Source organism: Vollenhovia emeryi, unplaced genomic scaffold (genome assembly GCF_000949405.1).
Source record: "Vollenhovia emeryi isolate VEMERY1.0 unplaced genomic scaffold, V.emery_V1.0 DF939139.1, whole genome shotgun sequence".
NCBI classification, from domain to species: domain Eukaryota; kingdom Metazoa; phylum Arthropoda; class Insecta; order Hymenoptera; family Formicidae; genus Vollenhovia; species Vollenhovia emeryi.
In genome coordinates, this window is record NW_011967227.1 from 255387 (window position 1) to 274742 (window position 19356).

The window sequence follows — 19356 nt, forward strand, 5'->3', positions numbered from 1 at the left end:
TACATTGCAGACTGGCAAAACAAGATACTTAGTCGATCAGTTCCGTCAAATGGACTTGATAGACATCGTCAAAGAAACGTGAGGCCGAACCGAGTCACGTTTCCAGGGGCCAATAAAGAGCAGTGGCGCACCGCAAGAGGTAAAAAATGGCAGAACAATAATGCACGAGTCAGACTGTGTTTGACCCACGCGTTAGTGCAACTTGTTGGTTAATCGGTTTGATTTTATCGCTAAATCGAAATTGTAATTTACACTTTTTCATTCTGAATAGTTTCGCTCAAACCACGTGCCCTACAAATTGGAGTGGTAATTAATTATATGGTATCTCAAAAAGTATCGAATGTAATCACACGTAATCTTCTATATTCAGAATTTCTCCTCAACTTATTTCTGTAATTTAATAAATATGAATTATCGAAATAAGATTATGATTAGATGTTAAAGTTACAATTTCGAAATGCATAATTATTAAAATCGATAGAAATTTATATCAATCCTTTAGGATTGATTTATTAAATATAAATTATCATTATATTAATTATTATTAATGTATACATATTTGTTTAAATTATATCATGTTAAACTTTTAAATGTATAAAATTATTGTTACTGTCTATCACATACAATATTGTATAAGAAACAGTTATGAAAGATCATATTTTTAAATGAAAAAGAAGGTTAAAAAACTTTTCTTTAAAAATAGTAAGAGGAGAAGATACGTTTTATCCAGTCAATCCTAGAATATATCATTTTCAATAATAGTAAAAATCGAAATTGCACAAAACTAAAAAATTAAATATATTTATTCAATAAAAATGTCCACTTCGTTTTTATTTTATGAACACCGAATTTAATCAAATCAGAATTAATTCCAGGATTCAGTCTACGTACCAATTTCTCACAGTTCAATGACTTCTCCATTTCGGCGTAATAAAATGTAGATAGAACTTTATCGTAATCGTCTTTTTTAATAGCATTATCTCTATTTATCAGTACTACGATGTTCGAATCGCTACTACGATGATCGAAACGTGAGAATATTCGTTGCACAGAAAAATTTGCTGGAACATTCCAGTTTTATGGCTGATATGAGAGTTGAGATACGGTGTGTAAAAGCATCAACGATCAAGAGATTTCCGCGAAGGTATTCCAACCTCTCTTTCACCGTCTGCCAGATAACAATCTGATGAGCAAGTCTGATGAGCAAGTCTGATGATTGGCGGATAAATTTTTGGCTGACAAGACAGAAGCAGGACAGGTGAGCTGCCTATATTAATCGATATTTGATGAATCATGAAGCCGAAATATGTACCAACTTAATCTCACTCATACATATTGGGATTTCTCAATTCGCTATTATATAAATATGTAATAATAATAGTAATATAAAATAACAATATTACACTGATCGTTGATGCTTTTACGCACCGTATCTCAACTCTCATATCAGCCATGAAATAACAATAGTACTATTTGTATTACACTGGAAATTTTATTCATTTAAAAGAAGAAAACCAAATTAATTTTTCTATACGGACAAGTCCCTTGATATATATAAGTACTTTTTACTAATTTCAAATAACGTTTTTCTAAATAATAAATATTTAAATTTCTTTAATTTAAATTTCTATTATAAAATGTTTGTTTGCTTGAAAAAAGGCAAATGTAAAGCATAAATAACATGTAATTCGAATAATATGTTATTCTCACTCCTTCCTTTTCTATTTGATGAAACAGAATTACCCTTAGAAAAATAAAAGTGACGTTAATGAAAGTTAAGTAGCCTAGTCTCATTAGATGTGCAGTTTAATTTCACTAAAGATGTAATAACTTTCCCCCGATGGACGTAATAAATTCTTTATGCGCGTTATTATTGGAGTTTTCGATGCGTGAAACGAGCATCTCTTTCGAGCGTCTTTTATCGCATTTTTGTGCAACGTGCCACTCATCAAAACTGATCCGGTGCGTCGTCAGGTCACGCCTACTCCTCTTCCGCGCTTCCCAGTTTCAGGCTGACGATTTAATCCGTCGTACGCACTGCAATGTATGCGATACATTGCATTGAAAGGGCTACTTTTTTTAGCATATAATGTGGCCAAAGGAAATGAAAGTGTCTCTTCTGATTGCAAACAGTGCCACAAAAATTGTAATTATGTAAATTATCAAATTTCTTGCATTTCATAAACATTTCCTTAATTATTTGAATTCTCAGGTTGCTGTACAATAGTTTCAAAGAAGAGATCCTCGACTAGTGTGACTGCATATAGCAGATACGGTGAAAAATTCAGTAAAAGGAGATGGACGATCATTTTGAAGCGAAAGTTCAAACGTCAGCACATCACGGTGGGGCTGAGGAATTCGTGTAAGGATAAGCATTACTCGTGAGTGCATATAAGCATATACGAAAGAGTTCACGCGCGGTTGCAAAGAGGAGGATCTGGTCGGTCCGCGTGAATATGTAGGAACTCCAGTTCTCGCGTTTACTTCGTTGGACGAGCGCGTCATATACTTGCCTAACCATCAAGGGGCCACTTTCGAAAACCTGCCATTACAGGCAATTAGGCATGCATCATAGACCGCCAGAGCTGGACGCCTTACACGGTTACAGGAGTTATCGGCTGTCGTAACGTTACACGCTGCCGCTTCGTCGCCGAAGACAACAACGAAGACGACGATTTGTGGTGCTGGACACGGGGCCTCCTTGAGTTCCTTGTCGATGACAGTTTTATAGGAAGTACCACGCGCTCGTGCGTCTTCTCCTCGGCTTCTCTTCGCCTTCCTCTCTTTTATTCTCTTTTCGAGCGTCAGCGAACGTCCCATTAGGACGTATCGACGCTACGCGCTCAGCATTTAATGCCATGCTCGAGCGCGACTCAAAGTGAAAGCTCGCGTGTGCTACCTTGCCTCGATTCATTTTCCTGCCTTTCTTGTTATTCAGGAGTTTCTCGTGCCGCGGAAAGAAGCAGAGAAATGTTCACTTAGCAAACGTATACTCGGTTAATCTCGGCGCTCTCTATCTGCCTGCTCGAGTTTTTCTGGCAACTTTTTAAAATGCGTACTTCGATAGAATCAAGTTTGCACACTATTTTTTTACACATGCGCACATTAAGTAATATATTTTATTAACAGTTTAATTCTAAACATATATAACAATACTAAACATTTTCTATTTAAATTATTATAACATTCCTGGTTTTCTTAGTTGTTAGGTCGATTCAAATATCAGAATTTCTAAAACTAATAGTTAAACCGTTCATCTGAGAAGAAGTAGCAGTAAAACTTTGAGAAGCAATCAATTTTAATGAGACACCGATATAATTTAAACGCAGTTACTTTCGAAATAAATCTGGTTATTTATTTATACTTTTCCCTCGAACAGAATAATTGGATCTAATTGGTATTTCTCGTATAGATTTGCTTTATCTCCGCATGAGTGCAAGTTCCGGTAGGCAAAGAGATCGCTTTTTTTAAAATAGTGAATTAGTCCAAACTATCTCCTGTGGCATCATTACACAACTTGTCATTTTTTTATGGAAAGGAAGCAGATGACCTTGAGTGAAGCGCCGAGAGCTTCGCCACACTTTCACCCGTTCTCCAACTGTTTTCCATCCGGTACCGAGCTGCAGTTCTAACTCCGCATAGGTTCGATGCAGATCGATAAGATGTATAGATTTCTTTCCGGACATCTTTCGAGACAGAAAGAGAATTTACGAATTTCTCAATTTTATCATTAATTAATTGATATTTCCAAAACATTGTGAGTCAAAAAGAACTTGTAGACAAACTGCTATGAAAATCGTACCACTTTCCTATCTGTTAACGTTACTTTACTTCAATGGCGATACCAAATTACGTAATTTCATTTTAATATTATATTGTATATTATTATTTCGGAGAAACAGCAATTCCGTCATTATGAAACGGCAGGAGAGCCCCCCTCTCCCGGTAACGGTTTCTCTCTCTCCCTCTCTCTCGTAGAATGCGGATTTCGAGGCAAGTTTCGCTCTCTGTCCGATAGGTGATGCTGGATATGAAGCTCTATCCTTACGAAGGCCGACGACCTCGCGTATACAAGCGCATACGTACGTACTCGACACGTAAAAGTACCTATACACGCACACGTGAGGAGCGGAGAGATTCTTCTTTCTCTTCTCTCTTCACACATTCTCGACTTACACGGGCGTAGATGCTAGAAATCCTTGCTGTTGTTCCCCGTGGTACTCGCGCTCAGAACTGTTAACTTTTGAAACAGCAGAGGGTTTTATTTAGTTGATTCAATTTTACTTATTTTGCAAAGGTATATCAATCCTTAGTGAGGACCTATCTTGAAGTTTTCTTGATCCGCGATCAATCGATTGATAATTTTAATTGTAATTTTTGTTAACTTCCGATATATCGCTATATTAAGAAAAGTTAAAGTTACTTTAAAGAGATCGTTCCATTAATCAAGTTTCGAAATAATTTGCTGACTTTGTTGCACTACTCGCTAAAACTTGCAAATGCATTTGCATGAATCTTAATATATGATATTATATACAATCACTTAGCTCTCGGCATTCTCCACATCTCGCAGGCACTTCAATATTTACCTGACCAAGACGAGCTTTAAGTCGAAGGCAAACTGACCGACGTTCCGTTAATGTGCTTAGACATCGAGTGTCCGCTCATGGAGTCTACAAGGAGACGCTTCACTCGCTAACTAAAGAGATTACCAAGCCTTCCTCTTCTTTTCGAAAATTTATTAAATATTTGGCGAGCGTTCAGGATCGAAAAATATGCTCGAGCGACTTAGCGAGCGCAGGAATTGATGTTGTACAATAATACTAAAAAAATCGTAAAATGTGGTGCTTTTCAGAAATGCTTCTCTTTTTTATATCATGCTTCTCTTATTAATAAAAAAGTTTTGTATGCATTTATCCTTTTTGCTAGATGGTTACTATTTACATTTGTAAAAAAATGTATAATAAAAGATTTATTGAAATGTATATTTATCTATTGATTTATTTGAAAGTATAATCAAATTATAAAGGTCTCAATTTTCTTCTATATAAAAATTAATAAAATTGTTCCCAAGATATTTGAAATTTTATCAGAACAATAACAACTTGTAATATACTTATTTCTATTTTCCTCAAACACATTTATAGCAAATGAAATTGATCTGTTATCATAAATAATCGAAATCGTATACAACGATTATGTGTGTGTTTCCATATGTGCTCAAGCGCAACGAAAAGATTAAACGTTATGCGTTATTACATACAAGATATATGTAACTAGATTCTCTGTCCCTCCAAAACAACTCGCTTTCTCCGCGTGCCAGTGATCACAGTTGCCTTCAAGCTTTTATGAAATATCGCGTATTATTGAACACGGATAATAAAACGAACATTTCCGTCGCCTACTTTTTTTGCGAAACAAAATGATTTTAATTGCTAGATTGCGCTAGAGCACCCGGAAAATGGGCCAACGTTTCCAACGAACTCATGCATGAAAAGGAAAATTACAGTGGAGGCGTTTAACGGCGCAACATTCGGTTAGAGTCCATTTCACAGTATTGTATAGAATAATTTTATATCCATTCCACTATTATCGCAAATTTTAAACAAGCAAAGTACAAATTAGATTGCCTCTGCATACGATTACATACCGAACATATACCGCAATTAAAAGATTACTGCAGATGTTCTAATATACAAATCAATATGAAATACTTTTATAAAGATTTTATTTTTATTTTACAGCTGCGAGCTTTAATTAATTATCTTATGTTTATGTGCAAAAAGTATTATGCTAAAGTCTTCTTTTCATAAACATAAGATGTTTTGTAAGATGTGTATTAGATTTTTTAATAATACATGTTTTGACAAACAAGAATTTTATTTTAAAATATACATATATTAGGTTATTTTAAGATATATATTGAGATATTTTGTTTTATATGTAAATAAATATTTTAAAATAATTTAAGTTTTGAAGAGATTTCGATAATCAACTAAAAGTCAAAGTTTGTATGATCTGCGGCACAAATTTGAACTAATACAAATTTGTGAGTAAATACATCTGTCGATATAATAAATTTCTTTATACCGACTATTAGTAAGAACAATTTAAATTCTTTGTAAGCTGTTTTACCGACTATTGATAAATCTTCACCGACAGAGTTAGGGAACTGATCTATATTCTGTTTTACCAACTCACAAGATCGTATACTTGCGTTGCGATCAATGATAGCGATTTAGAAATGAGTGAAAGCGAGAATGCATGCAATTACGCATTGCTCGCGTTATGTCGATTTCTATCATTTCTTAAGAAATAAACTCTGAAAATGTAAATAACAAATTACGAACCTTTTCAGTCAAGAAAACATTGTTTTCTTAAAAGAAATAGGTTAATGACTAACCTCAAAAATTTAAATATGATATATCATTTTGTCCAGCCTTTATATTAATAGTTGCGAAATACATTTATGCGCACTAATAAAACTCGAAAATTGTTTAGATAACTTAAGTGTAGAATTAGGAAAAGAAATATATCATTTTCCTAATTCATACACATAATACACATCTAGACATCTTAGACATTTGTACACACAATATATTTCTTTTACAAGAACCCTAATTTCTATATGTAAAGATATGCAAACGAGATGGTAATTTTCTTCTTGATTTATTTCTGACATTCTTATCGCACTTTCCATTTTTCGCGCTTAGTTGTTCATTGAATATCAATGTATATTAATATCGCGTTTAGTCGCAGCGTGAAGCTAATTGTTGCTTGTAAATCACTCGTCTGGATACGAGAGTCGCCGTTGGTTCCATGTCTTACGTTTATGCGAGCGAAGGTAGGGCGTCACGGATGGGAGCGCCCGTGTAGAAGGAAGCAAGACGACGGTCTTATACGGCACCGGGTTTCAGAGCCGTTTCGGTCGTCATGCGAGGACACAAGAAAAACATGGCGACCTCATTGTCTTAGGCTCGTAACGCGACTGTCGTTCCGCGGATAAGATACGGGTGCGCCGAGGCAAGTTAAGTCACCATCGTTGGTTGTTTGCCAAAAAAAGCGCGACATATACGTGGCGATTAATCTGCCGAATTGCAACGCATGCGCGAAAAAATGCGCGAGAGATTGCGATTTATTATATTTTTACAAACTTTGGATGACGTGCGATTTATCTCGATTATTACATTTTCTAATATTAATTTGATCTCCATCTCTTTAAGGCTGATTTAAATCAAATAAAATTGGAAAAGTTATATTTCATGTATAGCAAAATTCACTGTTGAAAGATTCTTAAATCAAGATGCGAAAGCTAAGATTTAATCACGAGTTAATTACGAGTTTACTAAATCAAGTTAATCATAATATATAATGTATATATATATATCTTATATCCCGACTTATAGTCGGGAAGAGTTCTTTAATTTAAGCTTCGTAGAAAGACGAAGGGGCGAATTCATCATCCAGTAGAAAGGCAACTACAGTACTTAATTAACACCTTGAGGCGCGTCCTTATTGTTACGCAATGAGATGTACATACATAGCGCACCGCAATAAAATCTAACTATTGTATAGAAGTATACATGCGTGACGTGACGCTACGTTTACGCGTTCGTTCGATAAGTCCGAGTGAAATTTTCGGTGCAACGAACCCGAGCGCGACGTACATTCGTACGACGCCTCTAGTTGGCACAGTAATGATTTCGGTGGAGAATCTTATTCACCTGAGATCTCACAAACCTCAATAGAGGAGTCTTTTCCACGGCACGGGGAGTCGTTCCTCCACTCGTTTCCACGTCGTAGTCGACTCGTTTCGTTCGCGACCCCGCTTTCGAGAGCGAGCCTCGTTCTCGCCATTGTTCCGACAAATTATGCATATTAATTTGCTGTTTCTTGTCGTGCATTTTGCGCGAGTTCGCGCAGAAGTGCGAAGCGTTCTCAAGACCGACCCACATGCCCCGGAAAATGATGAACCGTTAAATCTAATTTGTTTCGAATCTGTTAAAGTCGCGGTGTAGCGGCAACGTTTACGCGAGATTAGTTTGCAAGCTTCCATTATTCGTTATAATACTTAATCACTTGCTGATTATATACATGCGTATTCTAAAAACTGCGGTTAATTAGATAATCTGGAAACTTTTGTGTGGCTGATGTCTTCAATGGTATTGGATGATACACACGCGTGCGTTTAAAATAATAATTAACTTCACAGTATGTTATCTGTGCCGCTTCATTCGCTACGGAAGATGACAGTCTGCCGGATGGTGACATCATTATAGTAATTGCGTTGGCGCTTAATGATACAAACAGAACACCATGGGAAAATGTTAAGAAACGCGATAACTCGAGGCGTCAAATGAGATCAATAATACTTAAATGCCGCCGTTAAATCGAAACATCCGGTCGTATTTATTTAATACTGCGTGTTTCCTTCAATTATTAACTGGAGCAGATTGCTATCATCCGCGGTAATGAGAATATTGTCTGAAGAAGGAATAAATGTTTTTAAAATCGTCACGATCGATGGAGATATTGCGGGAATAACGACGAGCGATAAAACTTAAATGTCAAGAATCGTTTGCGGATCTTTGGCAAAAACGATGTAAAATTGTAAGTTTGGCGTTGCAAACATCAAGAAAATGTAAACGCCAAATTGATCAGATATAACGTTTTTGGAAAAAATAAATGAAGACAAAAGATCATTTAGTTTTAAGCGTAAAGTAAAACAATTAAAATCTGATATAATAGCCACCCCATTAAATAGTTTATCAAATAGTCATTGTTATCAAGCATCGTAACGTGTGTTTAAAAATTGGCGTGCAACGGCTTTTCAACGGTCATCTGCGTGTCTGCAAAATTTCTGTGAACTGGTTTATGAAGGGATAGTTACACGCTCGTATCTTTCTCTTACGCGCTCATCTCTTTGCCTGGAACTTCTCTTTTGCATCGAGTCTGCTCATCAACGAATTCATCGTATTCGACGGCCATCTGCTCACATAATACAGGTTGTGTGAAACGAAAGTAGGCGTGATGCTTCTTCATTTTTTTTTAAGAGCTGCCGAAAAAGATTGCACGTCTCCGACCGGGTTCGTGCGAGGAACCTTCCCCTAAGGAACGTATCAGATGACGTTTTCTTCCCATGCAATCCGTTGATGAGCAGATGAGAGTGTCATCGGAAGCAGGATGCACTCAAGCAGCTCTCTTCACTCTGAGTAGCCCTCTTTTTCCCCGTACCTTCCTTCCTGATCGGAAGCGACGATAAGATTTCCGCTCGCGTGCGATCTCAATTATCATTAAACCAAGCTGTAATCGAACGCTAGGATACTCCTGCCGTATCGGAGAATCGACGTCTTGCGTGACATAAAAATACGATTCACAGCGGAAATGTTGAACGCGATAAATCTTGACGGAATCCGATGTTGAAGTGTGTTGCCTAGTTGCGTCGTATAATACCTCTCGTTGCGTGCGATAGTGATTTTACAACAGCCAAGGATACCATTAAACGGTGATAAAATACCATGATTAATTGAACCTCGATAATCACACATTCGTAGGAACAATGATTTCGCGCCGTTGACGTGAGAAGGAACTTCGGTTAATAGATGGATGCTTTAAATGCAGTATTTTATGAGCAAGTTTGCATGCACGTACAATTTTCCCGTGAATGTTTTTGCGAACATAAGAATGTCTAGATAATTAAATGGTTACCCTAAAAGTAATCAAAATTCTGTATAAATTAATTAATGGAGTATAACATTTAAAAAAACATAATTTATTAAGTTATTACGATGCCCTGACTTTAAACAATTTAGACTTTAAAATTAAATAACAATGTTTTTTTCAAAAGAAAGATATAAATATTCGAAAATCAAGACAAAGACTTCGCTTTTTGACTTATGATAATGTAATTGCATTAAATAAGAAGAAAAGGAATGTTAGATCTGTAAAAGTATGTACATTATAAATATTACCATATCGATAAAAGAATATACTTGACTCTACATTTACAAAGGTGCTACATACTTTACAATTGTAATCAAGCTAAATTTTTACAATTCTAATAAAGTAATAAGAAAGTAAATTTAAACCGACGAAATTGTAATTCTACGGAAGCATCATTATTCGGGTATCAAAGGTAGCGAATTAATGTTGAGCCTTATATGACGCCAATGTAATACTCCACGTGTCTTTCTATATTCACATTTTTACTCTGTTCTTCAATTCCCGATCGACAACGTCCTTTTATTCGCGATCGATTAATCACCGCGTCCAGATCATTGTTTGTCGAATAAACGCCTTTTATTTTCCAAATAGTACGATCCTCGTTTCTAGATCGCTCTATTCATTCTACTTTGCAAATAACAGTGAGACTGATTCTGGAGCGCTAACGGGCGTTGATAATTATAATTTAATTCAAGTGTTTATATACCGATATACCTGTTTTCCTCATTGATCACGTTCAAGTTTTGTGGATAAAATATAGCATGTATATTTATCTAAATTATTAAAGTTCTACTAAACAATATTTCTGTAATTCGCTTTACTACAGAGAAAAATAATATATAGTGCATCCGGTTTGATTTTATTCAGCGGACATTACTGAAACGTTTTTAATGACATTAGCAAAAAGTTCGAGCCTGTATTCCATTTAGAAATCAAATTACGCGATGTTTGCAATTATTCAAAGAACACTCCACAAGGGACACCTGATGCCTATTGCATTATGCACCGACTAGCGAATTCTCCGCTACTGCTTATGCGTTTAGTTTGTACCGCAGTATCCTGTCATTCTGATAAAAGATGATGGAATGTGCGACGTATCGTTCTTGTTTTTTTTTTCAATTTCGCTGACTGGCCTAGCAATATGATTAGCCTGTTTATATTTCAAATGCAACAAAGATGCAATACATAAATTTTAAATTATTATCAAGTTTTTAACGTTTAAGTAAGAAATTTGATGTACTGATAAATTTTCAACTTAAAAATAACGTATAGATATAACATATAATAAAAGATAATTAAGGAAAAGAAGAGAAAAATAGAAAAATTGAATCAAATAAAAATTAAGTGAATTAGAGAATATAACGGTATAAAATAATGTAAATTTATATGTATGTTCAAACATATTTACAATATACTACGTTTAATGTAATCCTATGTAGTTTCGCAAGAGTTAAAATTGTACTTTTGCTTTAAATGTTTGAAACGTACCAATTTTTCAATAAATTTATACGTCTCAACATTTTTCGCAGAATCAATAATCTAGATGCCTAACTATCCTTCCGTTTTTATTATTTTAAGCGCGATTCTCGGCGAGCAGTTCGCTACATAACATCTCCTTTCATTTAGCATCTGTCTTGAATTATGTTCTGGGTGGATCATGGTTTTCGCTTGCATCATTGCGATTTTTCTCTAATGCACTCTAATGCGGACGTAACTCGTTACAGCAACAGAAAGTTTACACTACCCCTCGCAACACCGCTCAGACGTCAGTGATTAACAACAAGCTATAAAGCTTCATTCCAGTGAGATCACTGGACCTGACCGAGTAATCATTAATCAGGCGCGTGTTCATGTGACTCAGACCGATTAACGTGCAATCATGAGACGTGACTACAAAGTACAGTTGATGTGTCTAATGTGGATCATGGATCATGAATTCAGCGTAACGTATTCAAAGTGAATAAATCTCTGTACTACGCTACAGGTAAAAAGTACGTGCGCAGAAATATTGATAAAATCATAATGTTGCACGCAGATATTTTTCACTATATGGTTGCATAATAGATTTTAATATCTGCATTATATTTTTACCTCTCTGTTATGTAATTGTCAAGTTCGTATTGTCAAGTAAAACTACGAGACCTAAAGTATGAGTTCTAAAATTCATATTCTTTAAAGTTTAAAGTATCGGCGCCAGTTGGGGCCGATTAATGGATTTTATGGCGACAGGTTAAAGAATCACCGGCGGAAATTCGTCGAGACCTGTTAAAACTGTCGAGAACTCTGGCAGAAAAAGTCGATCAATCGTAACGCACAGGTCCGAACGTGGCACGAGAGTTCCCAACGAATCTTTAGAATTCTTTGTCGGCATGTGGGAACCCAACAAGACGGGCTACCGAGTCGGCTTTGTAGGCCACAGAGGAAGACCGAAGATGGCAAGATGTGCAAAGAGGGGATAAAGAAAGCGCAGATAATGCGAGCTGTAACGCGAGATGACGTGAGAACGTCTTCTCGAGAAAGAATACCAAAATGATCGAGAAGTATTCGTTCTCGGCTACCGCGAGCCTAAATTGTTAATATCCTTGGTTCGTGTGATCGCTTTACTTACGTATGGTTTTATCCCAACTCTGCCAAAAAAGTCTCTCACAATACTCACCTGGAATCAAAATAAGCCATTGTTATTATAAAGAACAATTTAATCTCCTGCTTACTTTTAATTTATATCATTCCGATGATTTGCCATGCGAAAATTCTTTTAAAATGAGTATTGTATTCTTAAAGAATACATTTTTCTCTCTCTTTCGACACATAATAATTATGGATAAAGTGCTGAAATCATTTTCTATTGGGACAGTACTCTTATTAATTTTAGAAGTAATACATTCTGTCATGTCTAGCAAAGATCTACGACGCAAATTGCAGTACAAACATAAGACATGCGTCTAATCCTTGACTGCACTCGCGGAAGGAATTATAAGATCGCTAAGATGGATAATAGAAGTTACAAGTGACTCTAGAGGAGATCGACGTGTATGATGTCTAACTGATTTATTGATATAAGTACAAGATGATGCAATAGCAAAGATTGAAATTCTTTGAAATCAGTATAACATTGCTAAATGCACATGCTGTAAGCAGCAACAAAAAATAATCTCTACATTCGTTCATGATAATAGAATCAGCTGTGGCTGATGTAAGACGCATTTGTGGAAAATAAAATTAATTGAAATTACACTAATTTAGATTGTAGTTTTGATCTCCATATATTAAAGAAAAATAATAAAGAAGTATGTTACACAAAAAGTTCTAATATATTTTGAAGTTTATAAATAAAAAATTTTGAATTTTCTGCACAATTAACATTAATGCCGTTTAACCCAAATTTTACTTTACGGCGACTACAATTTAGAAAGAAATGAGAAATTGTTAAATAATCTTCAATGTATTCAATTCTAAATTTTATTATATTAAATAGAAATTATTTTTTTTCTAATGAGAGATGCTAAATTCTCGGATTACGTCCAAAAACATTATTTTATCTTCAAATTATTCAACATTTAAGATAAAATTGTAATGACTGTCTACGTACAATAATTTACAAAGTTTTAAGGTAATAATCGTTTTAATATTATAAGCTTCATAGATAAAAAGTATACTAATTGTAAGACAAACCTAGAACTTAATATAAAATTTCATGATTCTAATAAGTAAAGCAGTAATTATGCATTAATTAAAGCAAGCATGTTATTTCAACGTACATAAAATATGTATATAAAAAGTTGTCAGCAATATATTGCTTTTTCCTTAGATGAAATAAAGGCTTTTAAAGTATTAGTCATACGCCAACTAAAAGGCCTGCCGTGCAAATTGATTAAATATGTGCTGCAGCGTCCGGTCCATTAGCATTGGACGGAATAAATCCATGCCGGTAATCTACGATCTGCTCCGAATGCGATTTCCGACCTGATCGCACGGAAACTGCTCAAAGAAAGCCGCGGAGAGCGATTTGAAAGCATGCGCGAATTTACGTCAATTACTAGAAGCAAAATCTGTTCACGCGAATACTGCAACACAGGTATAATCTAACGCAGCAGTTGTGAATATCGCAAGAGAGGATGTTGTTACGTAAGGTTCGGCATAGGGAACTCATGCCTTCTAAAATTCTTTTTTGCGCGGCAAAAGGAGCGGCTAAGCCCAACAACATTTTATAATTAAATCTACTGATTTTTATGTAAACCTGCTATACCGCTCTGCGTTTGAATTTTTCTGTAGTTTATTTGTAATCGAGATCTTACGACACAAAGTAAATTTTGAAAAACAAATTAAATACTTAAAATAACTCTGTATTTTTGTTAATAGTAAAAACATAATATAACTAATCATAGTAATATATCATAATTGATTATTAATAATATATTATTTATAATATAAATACATTCACTTGGAATATCATAAATAAAGAATTTTATTATAAAACTTTATTAATTTTTATATTTTGTTGTGTAATGTAAACATTTTTTAATAATAGTCTCTGACTTAGAAAAATAATAAAAAGATAATTTTCAAAATTAAACAATCGGCAATCGAGAGAAAGTACAATAATTGAAACATTACGTATATGAAATTTCTAATGATTGATCCGCTCGATAAAATGATATCAATTTCTGATGTACAAATTGTAACGATCGAAGATCTAATGAAAGTACCGTTGGCTGCAACGGTGGCAATTAAATTTATGCATTGCTCTCATATAGTTTCTTTAGAGTTTAGTGATAAATTGTTATTCAATGAAATGTATACTTCTAACATCAGACTAAAAACTATATTTGGTAGGGCGCGTAGTTTAAATTATTACAAAAGTGAGTTGCCGAATGTTTAATAGCGGTTGAATTCGAGATACGTATACGAAATAATTGTACGGGTAGTGTATAATCGCCTCTCTCAATTCATTGAAGCATCTCCGTTCTACACAAGGAAAGATTTCAAACATCTGCATCCTGTAGGAGACTGCAAATGATCTGAGAACCGCCTCAAAGACTTTCACTTCGTTTCTGCTCTAAGTGGAGCGGACGTGGCAAGTGGTTTCGTGAGTATAGGTATCGGCGAATCCCCATATTGGCAATATATTGTCAGAGTTGAAACGTTTCCTGTCGTACGTGTCAAACGAATGTACACATTCAGTAATGGCGTAAGGAAGGCATTAGGTACATCACATTTGTCTTAGGAACAATAATAACTGTGAAATGTACATGGAACCCTGACAAGTATAAATTATGTTAATTAACTTATGCAAATAAAATGGAGAATATTTTCTAATTACTTCCATAATCACGTATTTTCTAATATTATTTATTTTCTAGTATTAATTTCTAATACTATTAAAATTTTTCGACATGTAAATGTTTGCTATGTATAAGCAAACGCAAATAACTTCAATTAGAAGATATAAAAATTTACAATTTAATTATGGGATATCTATTGTCGATATTTTGCTCTTTCCTATATTATTTTTATTTTGGTAGTATGGTTTATAATTTTTTAGGTTTAATGTCATGATAAGCACCTCGTGCACGTTCGTGTATACGTAGTACGCGCATTTAAAGTTAAATTTTTAACATAAGATATGATTGCATAATTTTAAATTTTTGCTTTCACAGTCATGTAATTTATAATTGATTAATCTTTCATCTCCATTGTTATAATTTATGATGAAAGATCCAAGAAGAATTATTTACCGAAACGCACGCTGGAGGTTTATGAATCTTCCATTCTGACATCGTAACGTCGTGGTTAACCGGTTGGTTTACATGTGTACAAGTTACAGAATGCGTGGGCGAGCAGGAATGAGCGGTAGCGTGCAAAAAGAAGTAAAAAGCCCAAACCCAAGACGGGAGACGTCAGTCGTCGGACGTTAACTCACCGAGAATCAGACAGGCAGTCAATAATAATTTCATAATAAATTCAATTATTCTTTCTAAATCTTTCTTCTTCTAAAACGCACTTTTTTTCTGACACTAAAGCCTATTTTAATATAAAAGTTGTTTGAAAGAAAGCAATATACAGGTTTTTTTAATCTTATCATTTCTAAAAATTAAAATAATTTATTTTAATTAATAATTTTTGCTAATTTTATATGTACGCGATATTTTTAATTTTACAGAAAGCATTTGATCTTGAATACAAAAAAATTATAGTTTAATAAATGTTAGATTATTTAAATATAGAATCTGCAGTTTTATGTAATAACAAAATTAATAAAACGTAAAATAAAGTGACAAATAGCAAGCCCCTTATGGCGCTTCATTCGAGAGAGCAGAAAAACAGCAAATATGCAGATTAGTTTCTGGAAATTTTTTCAAGCATGTTATTACAGAATCACACTTGTATCAGAACATGGTTACTATCTTACATTCGTGAATAGTAATGTTTTCAAGAGTGTCTGGGAATACTAAACGCTTCGCATTAAGAATTCCTGAAATGGACGCCGAATGTTCCATACGTGCATCGCCAGCGTCATGTACCTTTTCGAGAGAGAAAAAAACGGAATATTTATCAACTGTTTCTCACATAACTTCTTTTATAAATACCTCTTCCATACACACATACGTGTACATTAAGTTTATATCATTTCCTCCCTGGAAGATAACATTTTGTTAGCAATAGCGAGAGAAATGTTTCCAATTCATTCACGCTGACGTAATTTTTATTTCGGGATTAAAAATTTACGAAATACTGTGAGGTTTGTTTTTCCAGTACAACGCGTAAAGAATCCATACGTTAGATATTATTATGACAAAAAATAACAATCAATCCTAACCATTGAAATAGAACACAATTGATCATTATGTTTTTTAAACAGATGATATATTATGTACGTGATAAACATTTTGATATTCATTGTAAAAATACACATTGAATTTATCGAGAAATATATCAGTATATACACTTTTTATACGTTTTACATAATAATCTAATCTATTAATAATAATTTTGGTGTTATGCAAGATTCAATAAAGTATATATTCTTTTCAAATCTGATTGTAATCGAATAATGCAATGACTAATATTTCCCAACATTGAATGTGTACGCAACATTTTTGCAATTATTAATTAACTGTAATCATTCATTAATAGTTGCATGAAAACAAGTACGTGAATCACGAAAGCAAAATTCAGCACTCTTTGAATTACAATCATGATGCTTCTAATCTGAATGAAGTATCCAGTGAGAAAATGTTGAAGGACACGGTATGACCATAGCCGGGGAATCTCGCGTAACATCATTACGGAAACAAACGTTTTTATCTTCTCATTTGTCTGAACAGTAGAGTGTACGTAATCTGTGCCACGCGTCTTGTATGTACTATCAATGGGAAACAATTAATAGTGAGAAAATCTAACGAGGACTACGCACCTATCCGATTCAAATTTTCTTTACAAGAGAACTTACATCATTCCGAAAAAATGTCATCCACTCAACATGGATATATAATAATAATGATACTAATAGTTACTAATAATGAAATACAAAACGAAATATATGCGATTTGTCTGACCTGTCATTATAACTCAATGTAGACAGAGAATTTTCTATCATGTCTGTACCATAACACCAAACTAAATTTTCGTGAGAAATGCAAGCGCTATGTGGGTCACTTATAAAAATTCTGAACGGTAATTAAAATGTCTCTTTAATTAGCGGTTAATACTATCGCAACCTGTTGCCCGATGTATAAGGACGACGATTGAATTAGTACCGCTGCTCGGTTATGCTTCGTAAAGTGCAACGTTGAGAGAATTTCAAGTAGTGTCATAATGATATAAGTTGTAGGGACAGCCAGCTTTTTTAAATAAATGTATAATAAAATTAATTAATTCATTGTGCGCTATAAATAAAAATAATATTCTGTTCGAGATTTAACTAAGAGATCAGGAAGAAACGCAGAATCGCAACTAACATCGTACACATCTTATTTGCACAAGTGTTAAGTAATTATTTAATTTTTAAAGGCAGTATATTAATCCAGAAAAATAGTTAAACTGTACTGTATGCCAATGATCTATTTTTTATGTTTATGAATATTTTTATTAATGGAAATATCGAATCGTTGATCATTTAAAAATTGTGAAAATTTTTCTTAAAATTAGATACCTTTCAACGAGTAAATAACGTTATCAACTTTATCGTTTTTACGAAAAAGTTCTACGCGCGAGGCAGCTATGTAATCCGAATAAGTACGTATGTATACTTGTGTCACTGTAAGTCGCAATAAATTATAAGCAGTAAATTATTGTTTTGCCATTAATTCAAATATTTTTCACTCAATTGAGTCAAATTATGACGCAAGTTTACGTTTTGTGCGACGCAATTTTGCCTTAGTGATGAAATGATAAAACGCAACATTGAAATTATGTCGAAACTGTCATATGCTAGTCAGGTACCACTCGTTTTTTACGCAATGCTAGGAGTAAAAGTGAAAATGCATTGCTATCGACATTTTATGGGCAAGGATATACATATATGCACGTTGAGCATATATTGTATATTTGTGAAAGCATTATAAGTGGAATGCAAAAGAGGCAAAATAGAACGATAGAATATCGTCAAAAACTTCTTGAATATTTATTTCAATACAAATAGGAAAAATAACTTTTTACTTTTTCATTACAAAATAATAAAAAAGCAATTTCTAATTTACTTGTGACAAATGTTTAGTTGCATTCTTGCAATATATTTTTAAATTATTTATTATTTTAAACTTTTTGATAATCATGTATAATGATGATAAGACTTCCCAAAAATATTAATATCCGATAAGATAAATCCAATCAAAACTTAATCATTCTTAATCAATACGATCGACGATAAGTATTCTCGGGGAAGAGTATTGGAAATCATTCTTGGTTGAAAACCGCAGCAATTAATTAAGAACAGTCCAACGATAAAAGGATGCTATTAGGAATCGCAATGAATCATCGAGCCTGTTAATTATGCGTAAAGTACTGCGTAATGAAATCGAGTCTGTTTCGTATTATTCGTTTGCGTCAAGAAAAGTAGATGCGTTGTTCTCGAATCAATTCATTTTTAAGTATAAAAGAAAACAGAAATATTGATCTTTCTCAACATTTTTGCCAAGAAGAAATTAATTCTAGATTAATTAAAAAATTATTAAAGTCGTATACATAGAATATACTATGTATTAAATATTCGTTGTAGATTGCGCAAATATAATTTGCAATATACATATAAACGAGATCTGTTAAAAGAACGTCCTATCTTGAAAAAGAGAGAAAACTGTTCTACAGTTAGAAAGATAAGTTATACCTTGAATAGAGTACACATTATCGTGTTAACGATATCTAAAGTAAACTATAATGGCTGCTTCTTAATTAGTATTTTTGTTTTGGGACAATATATGTATAAAGATAGAACGTTTTATATCGGCATAAAAATGATAGAGTATCAATCCATTGTATTCAGATGCAATGTCTACCTATTGTTACAATAATTATTTATACGGTTTCTTTTCCTATGGGCCGTATTCTAGTTCGAATTTAATTTCTATTTTTTAAAAATTTGTTAATATATTAAAACAAGTTATAAGCTAATCTCTCTCTCACGCTAAATTCGAA

At 33.8% G+C, this 19356-nt stretch overlaps 2 protein-coding genes across 8 annotated transcripts in view; one reads left to right on the top strand and one right to left on the bottom strand.

The window, feature by feature from the left end:
* LOC105567241 (epidermal growth factor receptor) overlaps positions 1–19356 on the bottom strand; it is a 156978-nt gene that overhangs the window by 102791 nt on the left and 34831 nt on the right. The gene's annotated exons all lie outside the window — the stretch shown is intronic.
* LOC105567239 lies at positions 825–4985 on the top strand. Of its 7 annotated transcripts, XM_012021942.1 has the most exons (5): positions 843–1258; positions 2006–2146; positions 2213–2362; positions 4019–4082; positions 4574–4985. In XM_012021942.1, the coding sequence occupies exons 2-5, from the start codon at positions 2047–2049 to the stop codon at positions 4623–4625; spliced, it is 366 nt and encodes a 121-aa protein (XP_011877332.1). In that variant the 5' UTR covers positions 843–1258; positions 2006–2046; the 3' UTR covers positions 4626–4985. The 7 variants fall into 7 exon arrangements, 2 of the variants coding, with proteins under 2 accessions (XP_011877332.1, XP_011877331.1); XR_001009332.1 differs by lacking the exon at positions 843–1258 and having other exon boundaries at positions 1714–2146; positions 2213–3642; XR_001009334.1 differs by lacking the exon at positions 843–1258 and having other exon boundaries at positions 1716–2146; positions 2213–2381.

Excerpts from the sequence above, each read along its gene's own strand:
- LOC105567239 (XM_012021942.1), top strand. The coding sequence starts at position 2,047 with ATGCGATACATTGCATTGAAAGGGCTACTTTTTTTAGCATATAATGTG. Across the intron at positions 2,147-2,212 it reads CAAACAGTGCCACAAAAATT|GTTGCTGTACAATAGTTTCA; the intron begins GTAATTATGTAA and ends TTGAATTCTCAG. Across the intron at positions 2,363-4,018 it reads GGTGGGGCTGAGGAATTCGT|GTGATGCTGGATATGAAGCT; the intron begins GTAAGGATAAGC and ends TCTGTCCGATAG.